Below are 19343 nucleotides of genomic sequence, written 5' to 3'. Positions count from 1 at the left end.
TATTTTAAATTCTGTTTGTTGTGATGGTTGTTCCATATCATACTTATTATTTACATTTACAAACGTGATTATAAAGACGTTGTTTCTTGATCCATAAAGATGGCGTTACTTCTGGTTCAAAGCTGTCGTTTCTGAGAAACCACCAGGAAATGTTTAAATCAAAGTATTCAAAGTCGTATACCTAAAAAATTGAAGTGTTACTTAGAATAGCATTTAATTGGGGGGAAAAACAACAACACATGCATACATATATGTGTGCTTTATGAGGGACGTAAATGAGATTGTACCCCGGTACGTCCCTGGCTTGATATATAAAATATTGATGTATTGGATTTGTTTTGGAAGCCTACTTATTTCTTTCCTTGACATTAGCTATGTCTACCTGCAAATTAATATCGCAACAGAAAGCTAAGAATAATTTTCCTACAAAAAACTTAATACACAAATATTTGTTACCTGCAACCTAGTCTTCGATATTCAGCTCACACTAAACAAGATATATTCATACATGTATCTGCAGTACATGAGTTGAATTTTAATCCCGTATGGGTGGTTATTTAGACCTCTGTGAACCACTTTTGTATTTTGTGTTCTAATACCTGTCGAGAATCAAAACATTCTTAATAAGCTACAGTGTAACAAGGTGAATTGTATATACTTTGTATTTACTATATATGTTATTGGTTTCCTAATGCTTAGTATAGTAGTCGTGGATCACATGATAATCACGTGATCTCGAATATTTTGTATACGCTATATTAGTGTCATTTTTACGAGTTAGTTTTATTAACATTTCTAATATAATTCAGATCATCATTGATATATACTAAAATTAAGGAAAATGTAAAACAGTAATTTCCGGAACCTTCCGAACTATTTTTGACCAATCGGGTTGGAGCGGTCAGTTTAAATACAAGGCTTTTGTTACTGGTCAGTACAATATCAGACAGCTGACAATCAACAGGTGGATCAAGTTGTCACGTTTCTTCAGTAATCTATTCCGGATCAAAATATATATAATTGTGAGTAATACATCTATTTATAATTCAGTATAAGTATTTGCAAAATAGTTAGTAGATATAGAGACCATTAGATCGTTTTGTAAATTCGTTTTAGCTATACATGTATTTGTGATGATTTCTATTTATATGTGGTGAATTATATTTATAGATATAAAGCTCATTGCAAGTGTCTATGAGTATATTAATTACCTGTATATGATAACACACGTGATGGTGTAATGGATAACACCGAAGCTTTATAATTGAATCCAAGTCTCGTATTAAATTTTATTTATGTTGTATTTTATAATATTGAAATGTACATTTACTCACATGTTAGTGAGATTGAACACTTGTATATTTGTTATCACAGGTTGTTGAAATCAATTCACAACAAGAAAATGTAACGGTGAACTCCCATCTTTACCTTACTTATAGGGTGGGTTATACTGTTGTATTAGATTACGTTAAATACTATTGTCGTATTATAACATACTGTCACTCACAGGGTATTTTATGACAGGTATATAAGTTCATATGTAATGTGAACGTACATGAAATGAATGAGTATATGTAAGTGTATGAATAACTTGATTAATGTAATTTAGTGAATGCAATTACATTATTATCAAAATGTTATCATTGACCATTCTTTTATTATTGTTATCATGAATAATTGATTTGTTAAATATATTGTCTGCGAGGAACTGAATGTTTTTCTAATATGTTTGCAGACAAATGCCAGAAAACACGTGATGGACAATAAATAACATGTAATGAAAGCATCTTGTGTATGTGATTTTTACATGTGACATAGGAAAAATTAAATGCCAAAAGGTGGGGCTTCAAAATGGCCCAAGAAGCAAATACAATAGCTTGTATGTGCTTTTGGTAGCAAAGGCTTATTGGTTTCCAAATGCATGTTGTACCCTAAATAGTATATGATACTTGCTACGTGGGCACAAACCTCATGGTTCACTGTTCAGTAGGACACTAGCAATAATAATTCTTTATGGGTTAATGGTGTCGGAGCTGCCATGCTGAATCCAAACATTGTACAATGTACTTTACACTTCTCATATGCCTTGAGTGGATTTGAAATCGTACAAAGTCCCGTGAGTGCCTACATATCCAGATCTCATAGTCATCATCATCGCTGAGGAGCTCACTGATGAAGCTAGCTGCCAGTGATATTTGGTTTATTCCATGTCTGACTTTGGAAAGTCACAATTATCCGCAGTCGCATCTAGTTTGACAAATTTTCACTCTCTGAGCTAAGGTGTTATGAACACTAAGGCTCGCTTTCATTTTGTCAGCTAGCGCCCTATCATTTGCGTCTCGCTGTGATATTCTGACATATATGGGTCCTCGGATTCCATTGAAGTTGCTGTCTCCTAGGCTCGGTTATAACCGGAACAAGGACGTTAAGCCCCATCAATCAATCAATCAATCAATCAATCAATCAATTGAAGTTGCTTGAATTGTCCGTGATACGTCTCCACCTCCCGTCTGAATTTAGCTATGGGCCTATGAAGGTTAGCTTGTAGGTCGTCATGTTGTGTCTGCCAAGGTTTTAAATAAGACGGCATCTTTGTTGTCAAACCACGTGATTCCAAATCTGGCAAACAACCCTCGATCAACGACATTACCACCTTTCTCCAGCCAGGAAAGACTAACTATGTTGGCCTTTGTAATATTCGCATTATTATCGCTTCCAGGAAGAGAGCCTACTGATCAAAGAATGAAAGATGTTCACGTCCAAAGAACAGTGGAACAAACGTTATTTCTAATGTTTTTACTGTGGAATGAAATGTTTCCGATATACCGGAAAATTAGTTAAAAAGAGTTTAATGTCCGTCTTCACTTTAACCCAGAACAACTGTATTGCATCCTCGTGGTTTGGTGGTTTGGAGTGTAAATACCAGTGTCATTAGAGGACGAACAATGTGAAAGAATTTCTAGAAACTGTTCCGGTATTTACAATATGTATCATCCAGAGAGAAGAAACATAAAGTAAAGAAAAACCCCAGCTTTGATAGCATATGTCATATCTCTAAAAGATCACTGATGATTTCCTTTGATCTGGAAGGTAGATGGGAAGTCAATATTTCTCTTTCATCAGTGCGAATTTCAACGTAAGTGTTAAGATCTTTCCCTATGAGATGCTAAACCAAGGACACCACAGTGTGATGAAAGATGAACTGGTGTTTTGCGCTCTTGGGCAAAATGGTCGAGATGTGATTGAAACTCTTCATATTAAGTGTGCATTTGGTGTGGGAAGACTTGACTGCTTTAAAAATATCAAGCAACTTATTGTACTGGGTAAGCTTCTAGCAGATTTTTTGGTTTTGATGTCTTTCCTAATAATATAGTATTTCAAATCATGGTCATAGAAACTATTTACACGAAGAAACTGTATAGATGTAATTTCAAAACAGCAATGAGTTTGGAGTATAGGGTTAATTGTTGCAAGACTTGTTAAGTCACTATCGGTCATGTAATTTAATTAATAACGACGGTAATTTAAGGACGTGACCTACACATGCGGCATTACTTTAATGCGTGCTACGGGTTGTTATATATATGAGGAAAGGCACATTTGTACCTTAAGGATTGGAGTGTAACAGGATTGGGTTTTATGTCCTCTATCGTTGAACAAGTCATTGGTGTGACACATATCAAAGACAAAACTCAACACTTTGAAAAAAATGGTTAAGCTTTGATCTTTGAGCAGGATTAGGGTATGTGATCAAGTTCTCTATACGCTAAATCATTTTATTGGACTGAATATGGAAGACATTCAGAATGTCATTTGTTCACAAAAAATGATTTTTTTTTCACAAAATGCTTAAACAATAAATGTCGGCGGTTAACAGCAATACCGCATATTATTTAGCAAAAGAATTAACAGTAAATACCCCTTTGATGTCCCACCCAGCTCGGCGACTTTCATCAGGCAAAACGCTGCTGATTGATTGACCAATCGGTGTACAAATGTACATTACCAGTTTGAATACAAACGTTTCCCATCTTACTTTCTTCAAACTTAAAAAAAAATGTTTTGTTACTGTTAGTTAAAGTTCAAGCTACGAGCTACGAGATTTTTAAAAATCATGTTGAAGATGCTGCAACAATATTTTCTATCTAGAGGGAATACGAGATGGGTACTATCAGCGACGTATCAATATCCCTGGCAATGCACATGCTCCTTTAATGTAGTAGTTGTGACGGATAGATCGCTGATAGCGGCCAACCTCTAATTTTTTTTACAAAGAACCTAAGTGATTTCAACTGAACGTTCGTTAAAACTTGTTGCAGAGACTTATGTATGGTATATATATATATCTGGTGATTGCATAAAAAAACAATTTTGGAAAAAGATTCGGAAATTTTGACGGATCCATTTTAGCCCCACCTACTTGCAAACTAATCGTACATCAAGCAAAAGTTTGTATTAAAACTTGAGATATACACTGATTGGTCAGCCAATCAGAAACGTTTTGCCTGGTGAGTGTCGCCGAGCTGTGTGGGATATCAAAGGGATTCAAAGTATAATATGCAGTATCGCTGAACTTACGGTTTAAGCATTAGTTTAGGATTCAAACTTCCCTCTTTTGTTGAAATAAGTAATCATTCATTATCTGTTTCGTGACAATCTGCGTTCTTAGTTTAGTATTTTGCTTTCATAATTAATTCAATTGGCAGGTGCATCATCGATTAATTAAATGTATAGCCAAGGGAACCAATTTCGATGGCACCAAGTAATGTATCGATGAGTGGTTTCTAAGTGTAACAAAAAACTTGAGACTGACCCCTATGGGAAATTAACATTGCTGGAAACTCCACCTTTAATCAGATGAATACAGTTGAATTCACAGCAACTGATAGATCATTGCAGTAAAGAGAGTCTTGAATGTCTTTAGATTGATATTAGGCAGCAAGCGACAAAGATTGTGATATAATATAATATAATGAATAAAACAAAAAGGAGCTATATCCGAATCATTTTTATTCAATATCTATTCCTTTACTGGCACTCAGTTAAAGATACACACAATTATCAAGTTGTATTTGATAATCAAGTCGTAACTGATAAAATACGTTTATACAAATATACATACGCCCGGATAATTGTTATTCTTATCATATAATTAGCATGTTTTGCCATGTTATTTGTCCATATTATAAATAACACAGATATTATCGTGATGTCATAAACATGAGGCCCAGATGTCTGTATCACTCAACTGGATATAACAATAAATATGGGGAAACAATTCTCGAAAGAAAGATTTTAAAGAATTTAAAGTAATTTATATATTACCCCTATTATGAGCCGCCCCTCAGGCCCCTTGGGGTCTAGACCTTCCATTCTTCAAAATTGGTTTCCCTTTACCTAATAATTCTTCCGACTAAATTCTTCCATTCATAAATCTGAAAAAAGGATTTTAACCAATTTAGTGCATATTTACCTTGTTTAGCCCCGCCCCTGGGGCCCTTTTGGGGCCAGGCTCAATAGGTTTTTCCTCACCTAACCCAAAGATGCTCCACATCAAATTTGATTGAAATCTGCCCAGTAGTTCATAGTGTTATTAGTGTTAAGTTGACGGACGCTGAGCCACGGCATAAGCTCGCCGGACCTTCGGACCAGGTGAACTAATGAAAGACACCACGTACACGATTGTCTTAGGGTATATAACAATCTATAAGAATTGAAGAAAGCCAGTCTCATAAAGAAATGAATGGCATAGTATCCGTTTTATTTGTTAGTTTTGTGAATTTGAGCTATGTGATGAAAGGAATATTACACTCGGGCCCATGCAGTACTTAATTTATTTATCAATTTGAAACTTGTCATATCACACTCACGCAATACCCTCCATGTATGTTATTACTCATAATGACATAAAGATGAATCTACTTAATCTCTTCCTATGAGTTTTCGGATTCTATCAATTTGATTGACACAATGTCACAATGTGACAAACATCAAGTGTGCCATTGTATAAAATGTCTTTATTATTGACCCATCAGAACAGAAGGCCCCATTCACTAGATACAAATAAATCGTCGGTAAAATAATGTATCGTTTTACTACATATTTTTAACAAAATAAGATAACTAGTAAAAGTATGTCAAACTTAAACATTGTAAACATTTTGTAACCAAATAAACCAGTTGCATTGGCATAGCATGAAATATGAAACAGAATTTTGTTGAGTAGTAAAATTACAAGGGAAAGTGCTTAGTATAAGTTGGCTAACTTGTACCCAATTCCCTTTGTATGTATAAAATACTAATGAAATATGTTTAAATGAAACATTGAGTAGCCATTTAAACTGGCGCACAACTTTGGCTAATTGAATGAAAACAAAATGTCCTAATTGACTGGTGAATGTTCTGTTGACATATAACAATAACTACTCAGTTTGATGGAAATTCCTTTGAATGCCAAATGCATTCAACCGATATTTTTTCACTGCTGTGAAAAAAATGCAAAACTGAATAATAAGGAAAAGTATACGATATATTCTAAGAATATTACAGAATACACTGTGCATGTACTTTTATTTTCCTTGCATCGAAAAAATAAAACGAGTACCAATGTTATCTAACTGCAAACTTTAGATTGTAAAAATTATGGATATAGATTTTGAAGCAAATCGCAAAAAAAAAAAAAAAATGAAATGTCTTTTTTTTTTTTTTTTTACAATATGCCTGTTATTCAACCTCCACCAGAACAGTAATGTTAATATATATCAAAGCATATATTTTCATTGATGTTACATGAATCTCATTTTGTTTCAAGTTTCAAATCTTCGGAATATCATTTCTTCGCGTTTCTTATTTGAAATTAACTATTAATACGTTTTATGGTAATTGGTTGTTTAGGTATGTTGATTATATATTCATAGGTTGAATTACTTAATAATATTCTGCAAGATACATATACATATATATTGTAATTACAAGGGGTCTCTGAGGGATCATGGCACCAACAATTATAATGCCATGTAAGTATTTTTTTGTATCTTTACTGTCTTTCCTCTAAATTGAATTATTATCAGATATGTGGAATAGTAAACGTAATAGTAACATGTTCAAAAAACAAAATGCGCCTTTTGAATTTTTTCAAAGTCAGTTAGTCGATAAAGACCTACTGACTAAACTGGTCATGTTTAAGGAAGACAATTTCTGAAATATTACTGCCTTATTTCTCTTCTTATATTTTGATGAATTTCAAATATTGATATACATAATAACAGACCAAGCACTGAGGAGCTAATTTGGACCGTTCTGTGCCCCATCGAATTCACAAAAAAATCAAAATAACGGTTATTGATTTCATTTTCTGATAAATCGTTTCAATAAAAATACTGATTTTAAATAGAAAAAAAATCCTATATCAATACAAAACCCCGTTTTCAAACAATCTGTTCACATACATATTCATTTATTACATATAGAAATGATACAATCCTAAGCAAGGTCTTTTACGGTCATCTGACTTAAAACACCCAAATGATATTGTAGTAGTCAAACTCATAGTAGTATTGACAACAATTGTGCAATACTGTATATTGGCCATGGCAGCCATCTTTGATATTGACGCACCCGAATTATAACATAACTTGATCAGTTCAAAGTTCAAAATGTTTTTTTCAAGTTGGCGGCCTTCTTGGATTTCAAACAGACTCGAAAAATAATATTTGGTCAGGACCAAATGTGAAGAGTTTACGCATGGCGCAATATGACGGACTAAACACGATGGCTAACATTCTGACCTTTCAAGTCAGATGACCTAAAACACAATATATTAGCAGTCAAATAGTATGATCCCACTGGCGACTATAAATAAGGATATTCAATTAACACTATTGTGTTTTATCAACGTTGGCACTAAGCTTAAGGATCACAACCACACTAATGTATTGATTATATTCATATATTCATGTACGAAAGCAAACACTGCCACCGTAAAAACGGCGAGGTAGAAAAACAAATTGTGGCTTATTTTACTTCCAAAGAAACACGTATACTATGACAAAAAGTTACATATCGAACACACACTCAGGCAATTTCAAAAATTCAAATCTCTCCCACATATTGTAATCATCATAACAATTAGTTAATTATTCCTTACGAAAAAGCATTGTTATGTATGATAATTCAGACAGAAGTCTATCATCAACAGTTTGAACTTCTTTATTATCGATTCGATGTACTTACTAAAAATTAGAAACTGTAAACGCACTATATCTTTCATAGATCAGCGCAATGATGAAATAGCGCACCTATAATATTTGCCATAGAATGTGTAATTATCGAAATCATAATTTAGCTTAAAGCTTCCAGCGCAAAAAACGCTATAATGATATTAAATATGCACGTTTACAGTAATTGAATTCAAAAACAAATTAATTTAATGACATAGATATACAAATATATACAATTTTCGCTGACATTCTTTCCCAAAACAGCGGTCTTATATATATGTCAAGTATCCGGTAAAATTGATATCAGCGCTGTTGACACGAACCATATTAATATTTCTAAGATAGATTTTTACATCACTATAGCAGCGATATCGGTAAGGTACAGCACAGTGAAAACATCATTAGAATAAATATAACATTGAAACACGAAGCAAATATAGAAATAGACATGATCATGGTATTGTTTTTAATATCGCTACAAGTACCATGTTCATTCATTTTAAGAACTGACATGCAATACGACTCCCAACTAATTCCAGGGATGTGTTCACTTATGATCTCTGAACCATATAATCAAACGAGATCGTAGCAATTGGTTTTATACACGATAGTGTGAACAGCCACCTTTAAGACATGTGTTTCCTATATTAACTTTCTGAAAATGTCAGATATGTCTACATATCAACAAATAGGTAATGGACGAAACATAACATATATCAATATTTTACACTAAATATTTGCATTTGTCTGGCATTGTCTCTATATAGTCTGTTTCAGAGCTCTGGCATTGATGTACGTTTAACTGCCATCATTCACGCGCTACACTTATCAGCGAATTAATACAACACATACCGGAACTACAATATCCAGGATAATTAAGTTTAACGACTAATTATTTTGTCCAAATTATTTGTTATAAAAATTATGCCATTTGCGCGTTACGTTGATAATAAAATGATTAACAAAATTGAGGTTTTTAAAAAAAAAAATCCTGTACTATTTTGTTTGCCAAAAAGCACGCGACCATGTTCCGGTTGTTCCAACGACTGACAAAAAATCTGCTGACTGTCGGTAAGGCGGGAATTTTGAATTTTAAATATGAATTATAGCATTTAAAAAATAAAAAAAAAAGTAAAAGGAATGTTAATATAAGCGTTGGACTGTTTTTGTATGGTATTTATGATCTATTTGAATGGCAGAGCTTTGCAAGCAAACAACATACATAATGTGCGTTAACAGTTCAATGCTTAAATATACTAATACAAAAATTCTATCAAATATCTTTCATGCTGAATGTAACAAAAATAATTAAATGATTATATTACATGTTCATTCTATTTACATTTTCAATCAACGTCCAATTTATGTGAATTTTAAAATTCAGGAAATTCATCAGTTGTGATAACTGTCTTAGTACACTAAAGGTACACATTTCAAGTTCAATAAATGAGGGGAAAACATATAATAAGCAAGAGATAGGTGTACATCTTTCAAATGTATCTTCAACAAGTATTGCGACACAACATGAAAAATCGTGAAATAATGCATTCGACTATATACACAGAAATAACACTCAATGATACACCTTGACTTCCCCGTTTCGTCGGTATAATAATTTTAAGCCATCTCAAACATTCATTATAATTTCTGTGCTTTCCAAAAAGAACAAAACAAACACCCGCCTTCATAAAGTGATAGTATCGAAGCACCCAGTATACGTTATACACATGAGCAAATATTGATTAATTTCAAAGAAAATAGGAAACCACCGATTCTCAGAAATAATGTACAATGTCTATTTATCACATTTTTACTCTCAAGAACATTCCTCTAGGCAAATGAGGAAAACAATATCTGACATATTACAGAACTTGTTCCAATTTGACTAAAAGCTTTTGAGAAGCAATAAAGATCTTATATCAATTTTTTAAAACATGTTTCTAATTCCAAAATACACACACACACACACAAAATGAAATGTATATAATTCTGAAGTAATATAGGGTATTTTGAGATTCACACAATATAATGCAACTACAAGTATATCACATATCTGGTTGTAACAACATCGATATTTTTTGAGAAACTGAGCTAAACACAAAGCATTTAAATTAAGATTTCCAGTATCCGCATTTTACGGAGTCATTGGACCATATATCTGGATGATATTCCATAAATGAATGTTGCATTGAGATGTTCATTATACATGAATGATTATGCGATCAAACTTTAAAATAAGTTGGGTTAAAGTTGACCTTATAATGTTTGAGAAACGTATCTAAACGCAAAACTTCAAAGAGAATCATGTTGACGCTGCCGTCGTCGGAAAAAAAACTTTGCAGTCTCGCAGTCACGACACTTCGCCGAATGAGACAAATAATGTTTGATTTACAATTAATGCTAATCAAGGTTTTGCCAGTTCACCACCGAACAATACACAACAGATAATGTCCAGTCCATCCTGTAAAGAAATATTACATCATAAGTCTTTATTAGGCCTAGTCACTTTAACACTTTGATAATTCGTTTCACACTTAACATGTTTTTTTCTAATTGAATAAGTCAGATATATGTCTGGACTTCCATACTTAACTGTGTAGTTATTTTATATTTTATGTATATCGCAAATTATCAGACGCGTATGTGTGACGATTTGGTAATTAACACCTCACACTTCAACTTATGTCTGCGCTAAACGAAACTACATATCTAATTAAGTCTTATTAAGTAATATCTAATCTGTTTCATAAATTAACATATTAATTGTTAGCTTAATTAAACTGTGTGTAAACTATATCATCACTCTTCATGCATCATGTTACATCAACTATTAATGTTTTATCTTAGTATCTGTAAAAGCAGCCGTTATTTTTCAACGAATCTATGATGACTAATAAACATACTTGCATTATCAGTTTTCTCCCATCGTTTACCAAACGTCCTGCATCTGCTGAAAGAGATCGTTCAATTCGGTTTTCAATTCCTCTTCATGGCTAATCTCTTGATCCTGCAATAGAATGTTTCATCACAAATGTATTCAGTTTGTAATAAGTACACACCAGTATGCAGAAGCAGGTAAATATTTAAGACATTTGACCTTATAAGTAAGAAGTCAGTATTATTAATTGAAACAATTTGATATATATTACTATGCTATTTACCAACTACCCTGACACTTAGCCTCTGGTTTACTAAAAACAATTCCAGCAAAGATTAAGATTTCACATTTGATCCCTGCGACGTTAGAGAAAATCAGTCTTCCAAAGTTTGAACGTATAGAAAAACCTTCTGTTCCAAAATGCTACACTTTTATAACTCATGCGCTATGAAAGAAATAATTGCATTCTGGACGCCGATTCACGTTATTTTTTAATATACGCAAATCAAATATATAATTGTCCAATATAGGACTTGAAATGCACTATATTTTTCAAGCCACTTTACATCTTAATACTTCCGGGTATATATTTATGTGAGACAAAAATTCATACTGCTCATCCTTCACATCTACATACAAAATGCGTCTACCTGTTTTGGATTTCTCCCTTTCTTTGCCTTGAGTTTCTCAATCCTTTTCAACTGATGCCGTATTTCATCTATTCGTGTTGTAGGTTCGAGAAGAGGTTGTCGAGGTCGAGAATGTCGTATGGCCTCACCATGTGTGTCCAGTTTCCCGAGGAGATTCCGTCGATCATCTGACGACACGTCAAATGCTTTTGGTCCAGCCCATGTAAATCCAAGGTAGAAATATACCCTCTTCTGCCACAAAGATCTCCGCCCGATTGGCATGGACGTTGGAACCGCTAATGTTTCAATATTCCCTGACCTCGTTTCAATATTGATCAGGACTTCCAATCCATCATCAACCAGAGTGCCTTCCAGTCGCTGTAGTTTATTAACGACATTACGACCCTCCCAGATTTGATCTCGGTTGAAATAAACAGCATTATGTCGACTGTGTAGTTCTTCGTAATACACAATTTCATCACTGGCTATATCTTTGCCAAGGAAAAACAGAGTTGCTTCCTTTTGTCTATGTGGATTTCTGTCGTCTCTTTGACGGGGATGCTTCTTCAGAAAAGCCAATTTCCATCTTCCCATGGCATCACGAAGAGTTCCAATAGGACAAAGATCTTTATCTTTCCTGTTTTCAGTTGGCCAATGAAACATCATTAAGAACAGGAATACCTCCATGTAGACATGGCCGCTCTTTGAGTTACATTCGACATCATACAGTCGCTTTGTAAGTCCCAATATCTGAGGAAGTTTGGACGTGACACTTTCTTTCTGGTAGATGATCCTTCTAACAATAGAGACGCTGATCAAAATTATAATGTCGAATGGTTCAGGGCATGAAGAGGCATTCTTCATTAAGTGATCAAACATGATATCCAAAACTCGCACATTGTCACCGATCTTTCTCCTTATCCTCAAAAGTGTTGTAAGTGATCTTCCTCCAAGCCTGCGGACTCGTCTTCTTCTGAAATCAGCGCTTTCTATTTGAGAAAGATGTGCTGGTACTTCATCACTTTTTTCGCCGAAAATGTTATCGACACTTTCCTGTAAACTAGCCAATTCCTCTAAGTAGACATGTTTATCCCCGACAATATTTATTGAGCTGGTACCTCTCAGCTGGGCTGATTTTTCTTCCATCTTTCGCATCGCTATTTCGGTATAGCCATGTAAACGTTTGAGAACTTCTCGGCTTTCATGGTTTATACTGGCAAACTCTGGAGGCTGAAATTTGCCGTCAACAATGTATGTATGCAACATACTGTCTTCAAATGGTGAACATTGCAATATTTTGACTAACAAAATTATTAGCCTCACCTCGCCAAAATAGCCTGCATCATTTTGTGAAGCATGCTTGTCATGTTCACTTTCTATCTGTTCTCTGTGGAACTTTTCAATGCCTTTCATTGCTACCTTTATGATGTCGCATGTATCATCTACTGACAATGTATCATCAGCTAGCATACATGTTTTGTATTTTTCAAACAGTTGGGTTTTGAAAATTTGACCATATGTATCCCAAAAATAGGAATTGTTGGGTTTGATTTGTGTTGCCTTGATGGCAAATTCTGTAGCTTTTTCCCAGTTTTCACAATGAATGTAAAGCCTTGCAATATGTTGAATGATTCTAGGGTCATCTGTTATGGTAAAGCCTTTCTGCAAAGTTTGAACAGCCTTTTCTGAATCTTCTTTTTGGAGTACTTCAGTGATTAGTCGCAGTAAATCGTTGACAACGCGGATAACTTGATCAACTGATCTGTTCTGGCGATTGAAGACTCGTGACTCCAAAAACTGCAAGAGTGTTGAGCTAATACTTCTATGCGAGTTTTCCTGTAGATATTTAAATATCTCGCTGGCAAATAATGGGCTTACTATGGACAAAGCCTTCAGGTTGCTACCTTGACCGCTCCTTCCAGATATGTTCAAGAGAACCATTAGTTCATTGCTGAGTTGTGTCTGCCATTGTCTCTCACTTTCCTGAAAACGGTGTTGTAGTGCTAATCCATAACTCAGGACTTTGCTTTTACCCCCTTAAAACTTCATGAGAGCATCGAATGCACTGATTGGAAGCGGTTGAAAGTCTATATCGAAGGTGTTTATCAGTGACAGATAAAGCAGTAGATCTTTTTCTTCTTTTGAATCAATACCATCAACGAACTGCTTTACAGTACTTTGGATGTAGGAAAAGTTGAAATTTTCTTTGAGAATATTGAAAGATATGAGCAGCTTCGGGTCAATGCCTTCGTCTTTCTCAAATCGGTTTTTCAAAACACCGGCCTTCTTCTTGAACCAGTCAAGCTCCTGTGTATCCAATTCCTGTCGAATCAGAACGGGTTGTTCTTTAATGTAGTTTCGAGGGAGACGTGTTCTGCGTGAACAAACTAAAAGGACACAGAATGTGTCAATTGGTTCATCAGATCGTATCGATGCTTCTCTTGCCCTTCGTTGCAGATATGACTGCAAATTAACCAAGATCTCTTCGTCACAATTGTCGAGTAGGACCAATGGAGGACGAGGAGAACCAGACTCTTCGTAATTCCGTAGCTCTACTATTTGGTCGCATGTTTGATCTGTGATTCTTCTTGCGACGCAGCACCGATATTCTCTTCGTAAGTCCCACAAAATCTGTCGAGCTGTCGTTGTGCCTCCAGATCCGGGTTGGTGTATCAGTGTAACCACAGGAACTTTGTCTTCGTCACTCTTTTGTCCTTGTAGCGCATTTCTGACACATTTCATCAAGCTGTCATGTTGCGATCTCCGACAAACGTGATCCTCTTTATACCAGTAGTTCCACCAGTTTGGCTCATCACCATGATAGAACTTCTCCTGTACTTCTCTGTAGTGCTTCTCTGTCAGAATTTTGCCCTTCAATATGTCACTGTTGTCGCATTCTTGATGACTTAAGATATCCAAGTCACAAAGTTCATTCCTTACTCTATTTCTCAGCGAGCAATATCCTCCATTTCCAAGTGGTATTTGACAGGCGGAATCTTGGAGTGGTCCAACAACTTGTTGAATCATCTCATTTACTTGTTTCCATGGCATTCCTATGATGCATCTCTCGTTGATTATATTTTCGTCAACGCTATTTCTGCGAATCAGTTCGGATACCCAGTTGTTTGCAATATCCTCAGAAGGTGCAAACAAAATCCATTGTCCATGGAATTTTGAGAGGACATCTTCGGCAGCCTCAAGCATGACATCATAGTTTTTGGAAAGCAGCAGAAAAAAGGCTATAGCTCGTCCAGTGGGAATGTCGATGTAACAATATCGTAATGCTTCCTTGAAGCCCTGGCTTCTTTTCTGTTTCCAATCTAAAGGACCCATATGATCCCGTCTCATTCGGTCATATCCATTTGCAAATACCCATGTCTGCATATAAGAATTCCGTAGATCATCCATCAGGCGACCATGTTTTTCAACATCTTTTTTATTTTCTTCACTTTCCTTATCAAAATTATCTGTTGTCACTATTTTTAACGCCTGTTCTTTTGTTTCCTCCATATAGTGGTGTAAGGATCCTGGTTTGGTTGAAGAATTGAAATCAAACACTGCATAAGGTTGTAAAAGTTGTACAAATTCGAAGCAGTTTTCGGTTATTTCCTTCTTCGCGTTCTCGTCACATTCACCAATAAAGATAACTGGGTACGTTTCTGCTCTAAGTTTTGATTCCCCACATGAAAAGATGTTCAAAAACATTTGCCTCAAATTTTGTTGAGCCTTTTGATGCTTGGGTTTATCTTCTTGTTTTTTGCGGTGGTCATGAAGCTTTCTTTTGATACGCATGTATTGACGTTGTTGTTCTTCGTTTTGTTTCTCTGGTATGACACTGCCCTCTTTGAAGCGATACAGGATAGGTTTGATGGTTCCTGCTACATTTGTTTTAACGAAAATGGCGTCATCTTCCAAAAGAGCAGCGTGAGGTATGACGTCAATTTCAACTACACAGCGTGCAATGTTTTTACCTGATTCAGCAACATGAATGAATTCAGGAGGCCGAATGCATTTCCAAGCAATTTCTATCTGATCTTCAAACATCTTCTCTCTCAGGAATCTTTTAATTGTTTCATTGCATATGTTCCTGTCAGTTGAAATGCCAACAATTTCTCCTTTCAATTGATTGTTGTCACTCACATCCTTAACTCCAAAATGGACCGTACCATTAGTTCTGTCATTCATGCACGCTACAGCAAAAGCAATAGTTTCATTAGCAAGCCAACATGCAATTGTTTGTGATCCATCTTCAGGCAAGTTCACAAACCTGTGAACAGGTTCGATCAAGTTATGGACTCTATTGACATCAGTGGAGAGGATAGCACCTTTTCTGTATGACCCTAACACACCAGCAGATGTATCAAACTTCCTAAATGATTCTCGTATCTTTGGAGTGGTTTTATCCCTTATATCGGGACCCGGGGTCCTGGTCGGCAATGCTTCTTCCTCGACAAGGAGTTTTTCTTTTAGAATCAATATGGATTTCTTTTGACCGTATGACAAATCAGTAATGGCGGTCAAATCTTCCATCTGAAAGTGTTTAAAGACATGTCCGCTGATGTCGTTTTTTGCAAACATTTCAAGTGCAAGGAGATCTATATTATCCTGTCGAAACCTCGGCTCCAAAAACTGACATAGTTCATTCACATTAAGAAGATGAAGACGAGTTTTTTCTGGTTGTGGACTCTTTTCCATAGCTCCTGTTTCAGATAAAAAAAAAAACACATTATATTGGTAATCTCAATACAGTAATTTAAAAACGAATGTAAAATGATAATTCATGGTATAAAACAATATGAATTAGAGATGCAACAGCGTTAACAAAGTGTAATTATGAATGATTTAAAACAAGAATAAACTGTTATTAACGGCATTACGACCCTCCCAGGTACAATACCGAATGTTAGATACTTTATGTCATTACCTGCAAAAGTTTGAGTTAATCATATTATTTGAATTTAAAGCGGAAAAATAAGTTGAATCCCGAAGTAGTTCTATCGGGCTCCGCCTCTACCAGCCTGTCGCGTTGACTTTTTCGTGAGATATGCAAAGTAGGCGTTTTTATTTGTGCCCAGGCATACATATATTTCGAGTACATAATGTACATGTACACGTTATTGAAAAATTGCGATATTCAACATACATGCGATTTGGGAAGAGAACAGCTAACATTGATGGGTTTTCAAAAGATCGTTGAATTAAAGTTGTATTTTACAATCATACAGTACTGAACACAAACCCGGTGTAACACACTAAATAATTCAGTCATTGAAAAAAACAGTCGTTGATATGTGAACAAGTATGGTTCAATTGCGTATTTTTAAAATATTAATTAGTTATGGTTAGAAAACATATGTACGTATTTCAATTGTCATTTAAACAACCGAATATTGGTCGTTGGAGTATCTCGTTAAAATTCAATTTGGCAGCAAGGATGATGGCAATAACAGCATGTAAATTTGAGGGGAACAAAAGGAAGAGAAGGGGAAAAGAGGAAGAAAACCAGATACAACAAATATCAACAAACAAATTAACCAATCGGCCCTCACGAGAGATTCCCAAGTGTAAAACGTCTCGGGCGTCATTTTAAATTGTTGCATCCCTTCATGAATATCGACTCGTCTGCCAATCAAAGGTCAACATGACAGGTCACTCTGGTGGGATTGTAACATTAGGTCGTATATAAACAATCATTATTAGGACACTATCATCTTTTTTTTTCATTGGTTGGTGTTAATTAGATAGTGTTCATTTTTTGGATTGGTATTGTATGGACAACCGGCACTGTAGCGTCTTTAACAATCATACTTGGTTTCAGTGTCCGGGATGATATAACATCAAAATGTAAGTAACGTCGTTCATAATCTTCAATAGTAAGTAAATGTTCTAAAATTTACGGTAATAAATGTCCGCTCTATATTCATAAAAAGTAACTGCATTGTTGTGCAGAAAACAAATTTTTTTCCCCCTTTTTAAAAAAACCCCCCCCTTTTTTTTTTTTCCCCCTTTTCTTTTTTTTAAAAATTTTTGGGGGGAAAAAATTTTGGGGGGCCCCCCAAAAAAAAAAAAAAAAAAAAAGGAAAAATTTTTAAAAAATTTTTTTAATTTTTAAAAATTTTTTTAAAAATTTTTTTTTTTCCCGGGGGGTTTTAAAAAAATTTTTTGGGGGGTTTTTTTTTTTTTTTTTGGTTTTTTAACAAATTTTAAAAGGGGAAAACCCCTTTAAAAAATTTTTTTTTTAAAAAAAAAAAAAAAAGGGGGAAAAATTTTTTTTGGGAAAAAAACTTTTAAAAAAAAAATTTTTTTTTTTTCCCCCTTTTTTTTTGGGGGGGAAAAAAAAAAAGGGGGGGGGGAAAAGGGGGGGGGTTTTTAAAATTTTTTTTCCCCCAAAAGGGTTTTTTTTTTTTAAAAAAAAAAAATTTTTTTAAAAAGAAAAAAAAAATTTTAAAATTAAAAAAAAAAATTAAAAGGGGCCCCCAAAAATTTTTTTTTTTTGGGGAAAAAAAAAACCAAAACCAAAAAATTTTTTTTGGGGGGGGGGTTTTTTAAAAAAAAAAAAACAAAAAAAAAGGGGGGGGAAAAAGGGGGAAAAGGGGGGGGGGGGCCCCCAAAAAAAAAGGGGGGGGGGGGGGGGGGGAAAAAAAAGGGGGGGGGGGGGGGGGGGGAAAAAAAAAGGGGGGGGGGGGGGGGAAAAAAAAAAGGGGGAAAAATTTTTTTTTGGGGGGGGGGGGGGGGGGGGGGAAAAAGGGGGGGGGGGGGGGGGAAGGGGGGGGGGAAAAAGGGGGGGGGGGGGGGGAAAAAAAAAAGAAAAAAAAAAATTTGGGGGAAGGGGAAAAAGGGGGGGGGGGGGGGGGGGGTTTTAAAAAAAGGGGGGGGGGGGGAAGGGGGGGGGGGGGGAAAAAAAAGGGGGGGGGGGGGGGGGGGGGGGGGAAAAAAAAATTTTTTTTTTTTTTAAAAAAAAATTTTGGGGGGGGGGGGGTTTTTTAAAAAAAAAAAAAAAAAAAGGGGGGGGGGGGGGGGGGGGGGGGGGGGGGGGAAAGGGGGGGGGGGGGGGGGGGGGGGGGAAAAGGGGGGGGGGGGAAAAGGGGGGGGAAAAGGGGGGGGGGGGGGGGGGGTTTTTTGGGGGTTAAAAAAGGGGGGAAAGGGGTTTTTGGGGGGGGGGGGGGGGGGGGGGGGGGAAAAAAGGGGGGGGGGGGGGGGGGGAAAAAGGGGGGGGGGGGGGGGGGGGGGGGGGGGGAAAGGGGGGGGGGGGGGAGGGGGGGGGGGGGGGAAATTTTTGGGGGGGGGGGGGGGGGGTTTGGGGGGGGGGGGGGGGGGGGGGGGGGAAGGGGGGGGGGGGGTTTTTAAAAAAGGGGGGTTTTTAAAAAAAAGGGGGGGTTTGGGGGGGGGTTTTGGGGGGTTTGGGGGGGGGGGGGGGGGGGGGGGGGAAAAGGGGGGGGGGCGGGGGGGGGGGGGGGGTTGGGGGGGGGGGGGGGGGGGGGGGGGGGGGGGGGGGGGGGGGGGGGGGGGGGGGGGGGGGGGGGGGGGGGGAAAGGGGGGGGGGGGGGGGGGGGGGGGGGGGGGGGGAAAAGGGGGGGGGGGGGGGGGGGGGGGGGGGGGAAAAGGGGGGGGGGGGGGG

At 36.6% G+C, this 19343-nt stretch overlaps 1 protein-coding gene across 1 annotated transcript; it reads right to left on the bottom strand.

The window, feature by feature from the left end:
• Window positions 1-9398: 9398 nt before the first annotated feature.
• On the bottom strand, window positions 9399-16419 carry LOC117338540 (sterile alpha motif domain-containing protein 9-like). Its single transcript, XM_033899897.1, has 4 exons — window positions 13770-16419; window positions 11747-13640; window positions 11122-11225; window positions 9399-10679 (listed from the first exon to the last, which is right to left on the bottom strand). The coding sequence occupies exons 1-3, from the start codon at window positions 16301-16303 to the stop codon at window positions 11148-11150; spliced, it is 4506 nt and encodes a 1501-aa protein (XP_033755788.1). The 5' UTR covers window positions 16304-16419; the 3' UTR covers window positions 9399-10679; window positions 11122-11147.
• Window positions 16420-19343: the final 2924 nt, after the last annotated feature.

Source organism: Pecten maximus, chromosome 11, assembly GCF_902652985.1.
Source record: "Pecten maximus chromosome 11, xPecMax1.1, whole genome shotgun sequence".
Taxonomy (NCBI): Eukaryota; Metazoa; Mollusca; class Bivalvia; order Pectinida; family Pectinidae; genus Pecten; species Pecten maximus.
Note: the sequence above shows the minus strand (reverse complement) of the source record. Positions and strands in the feature narration are given on the sequence as shown.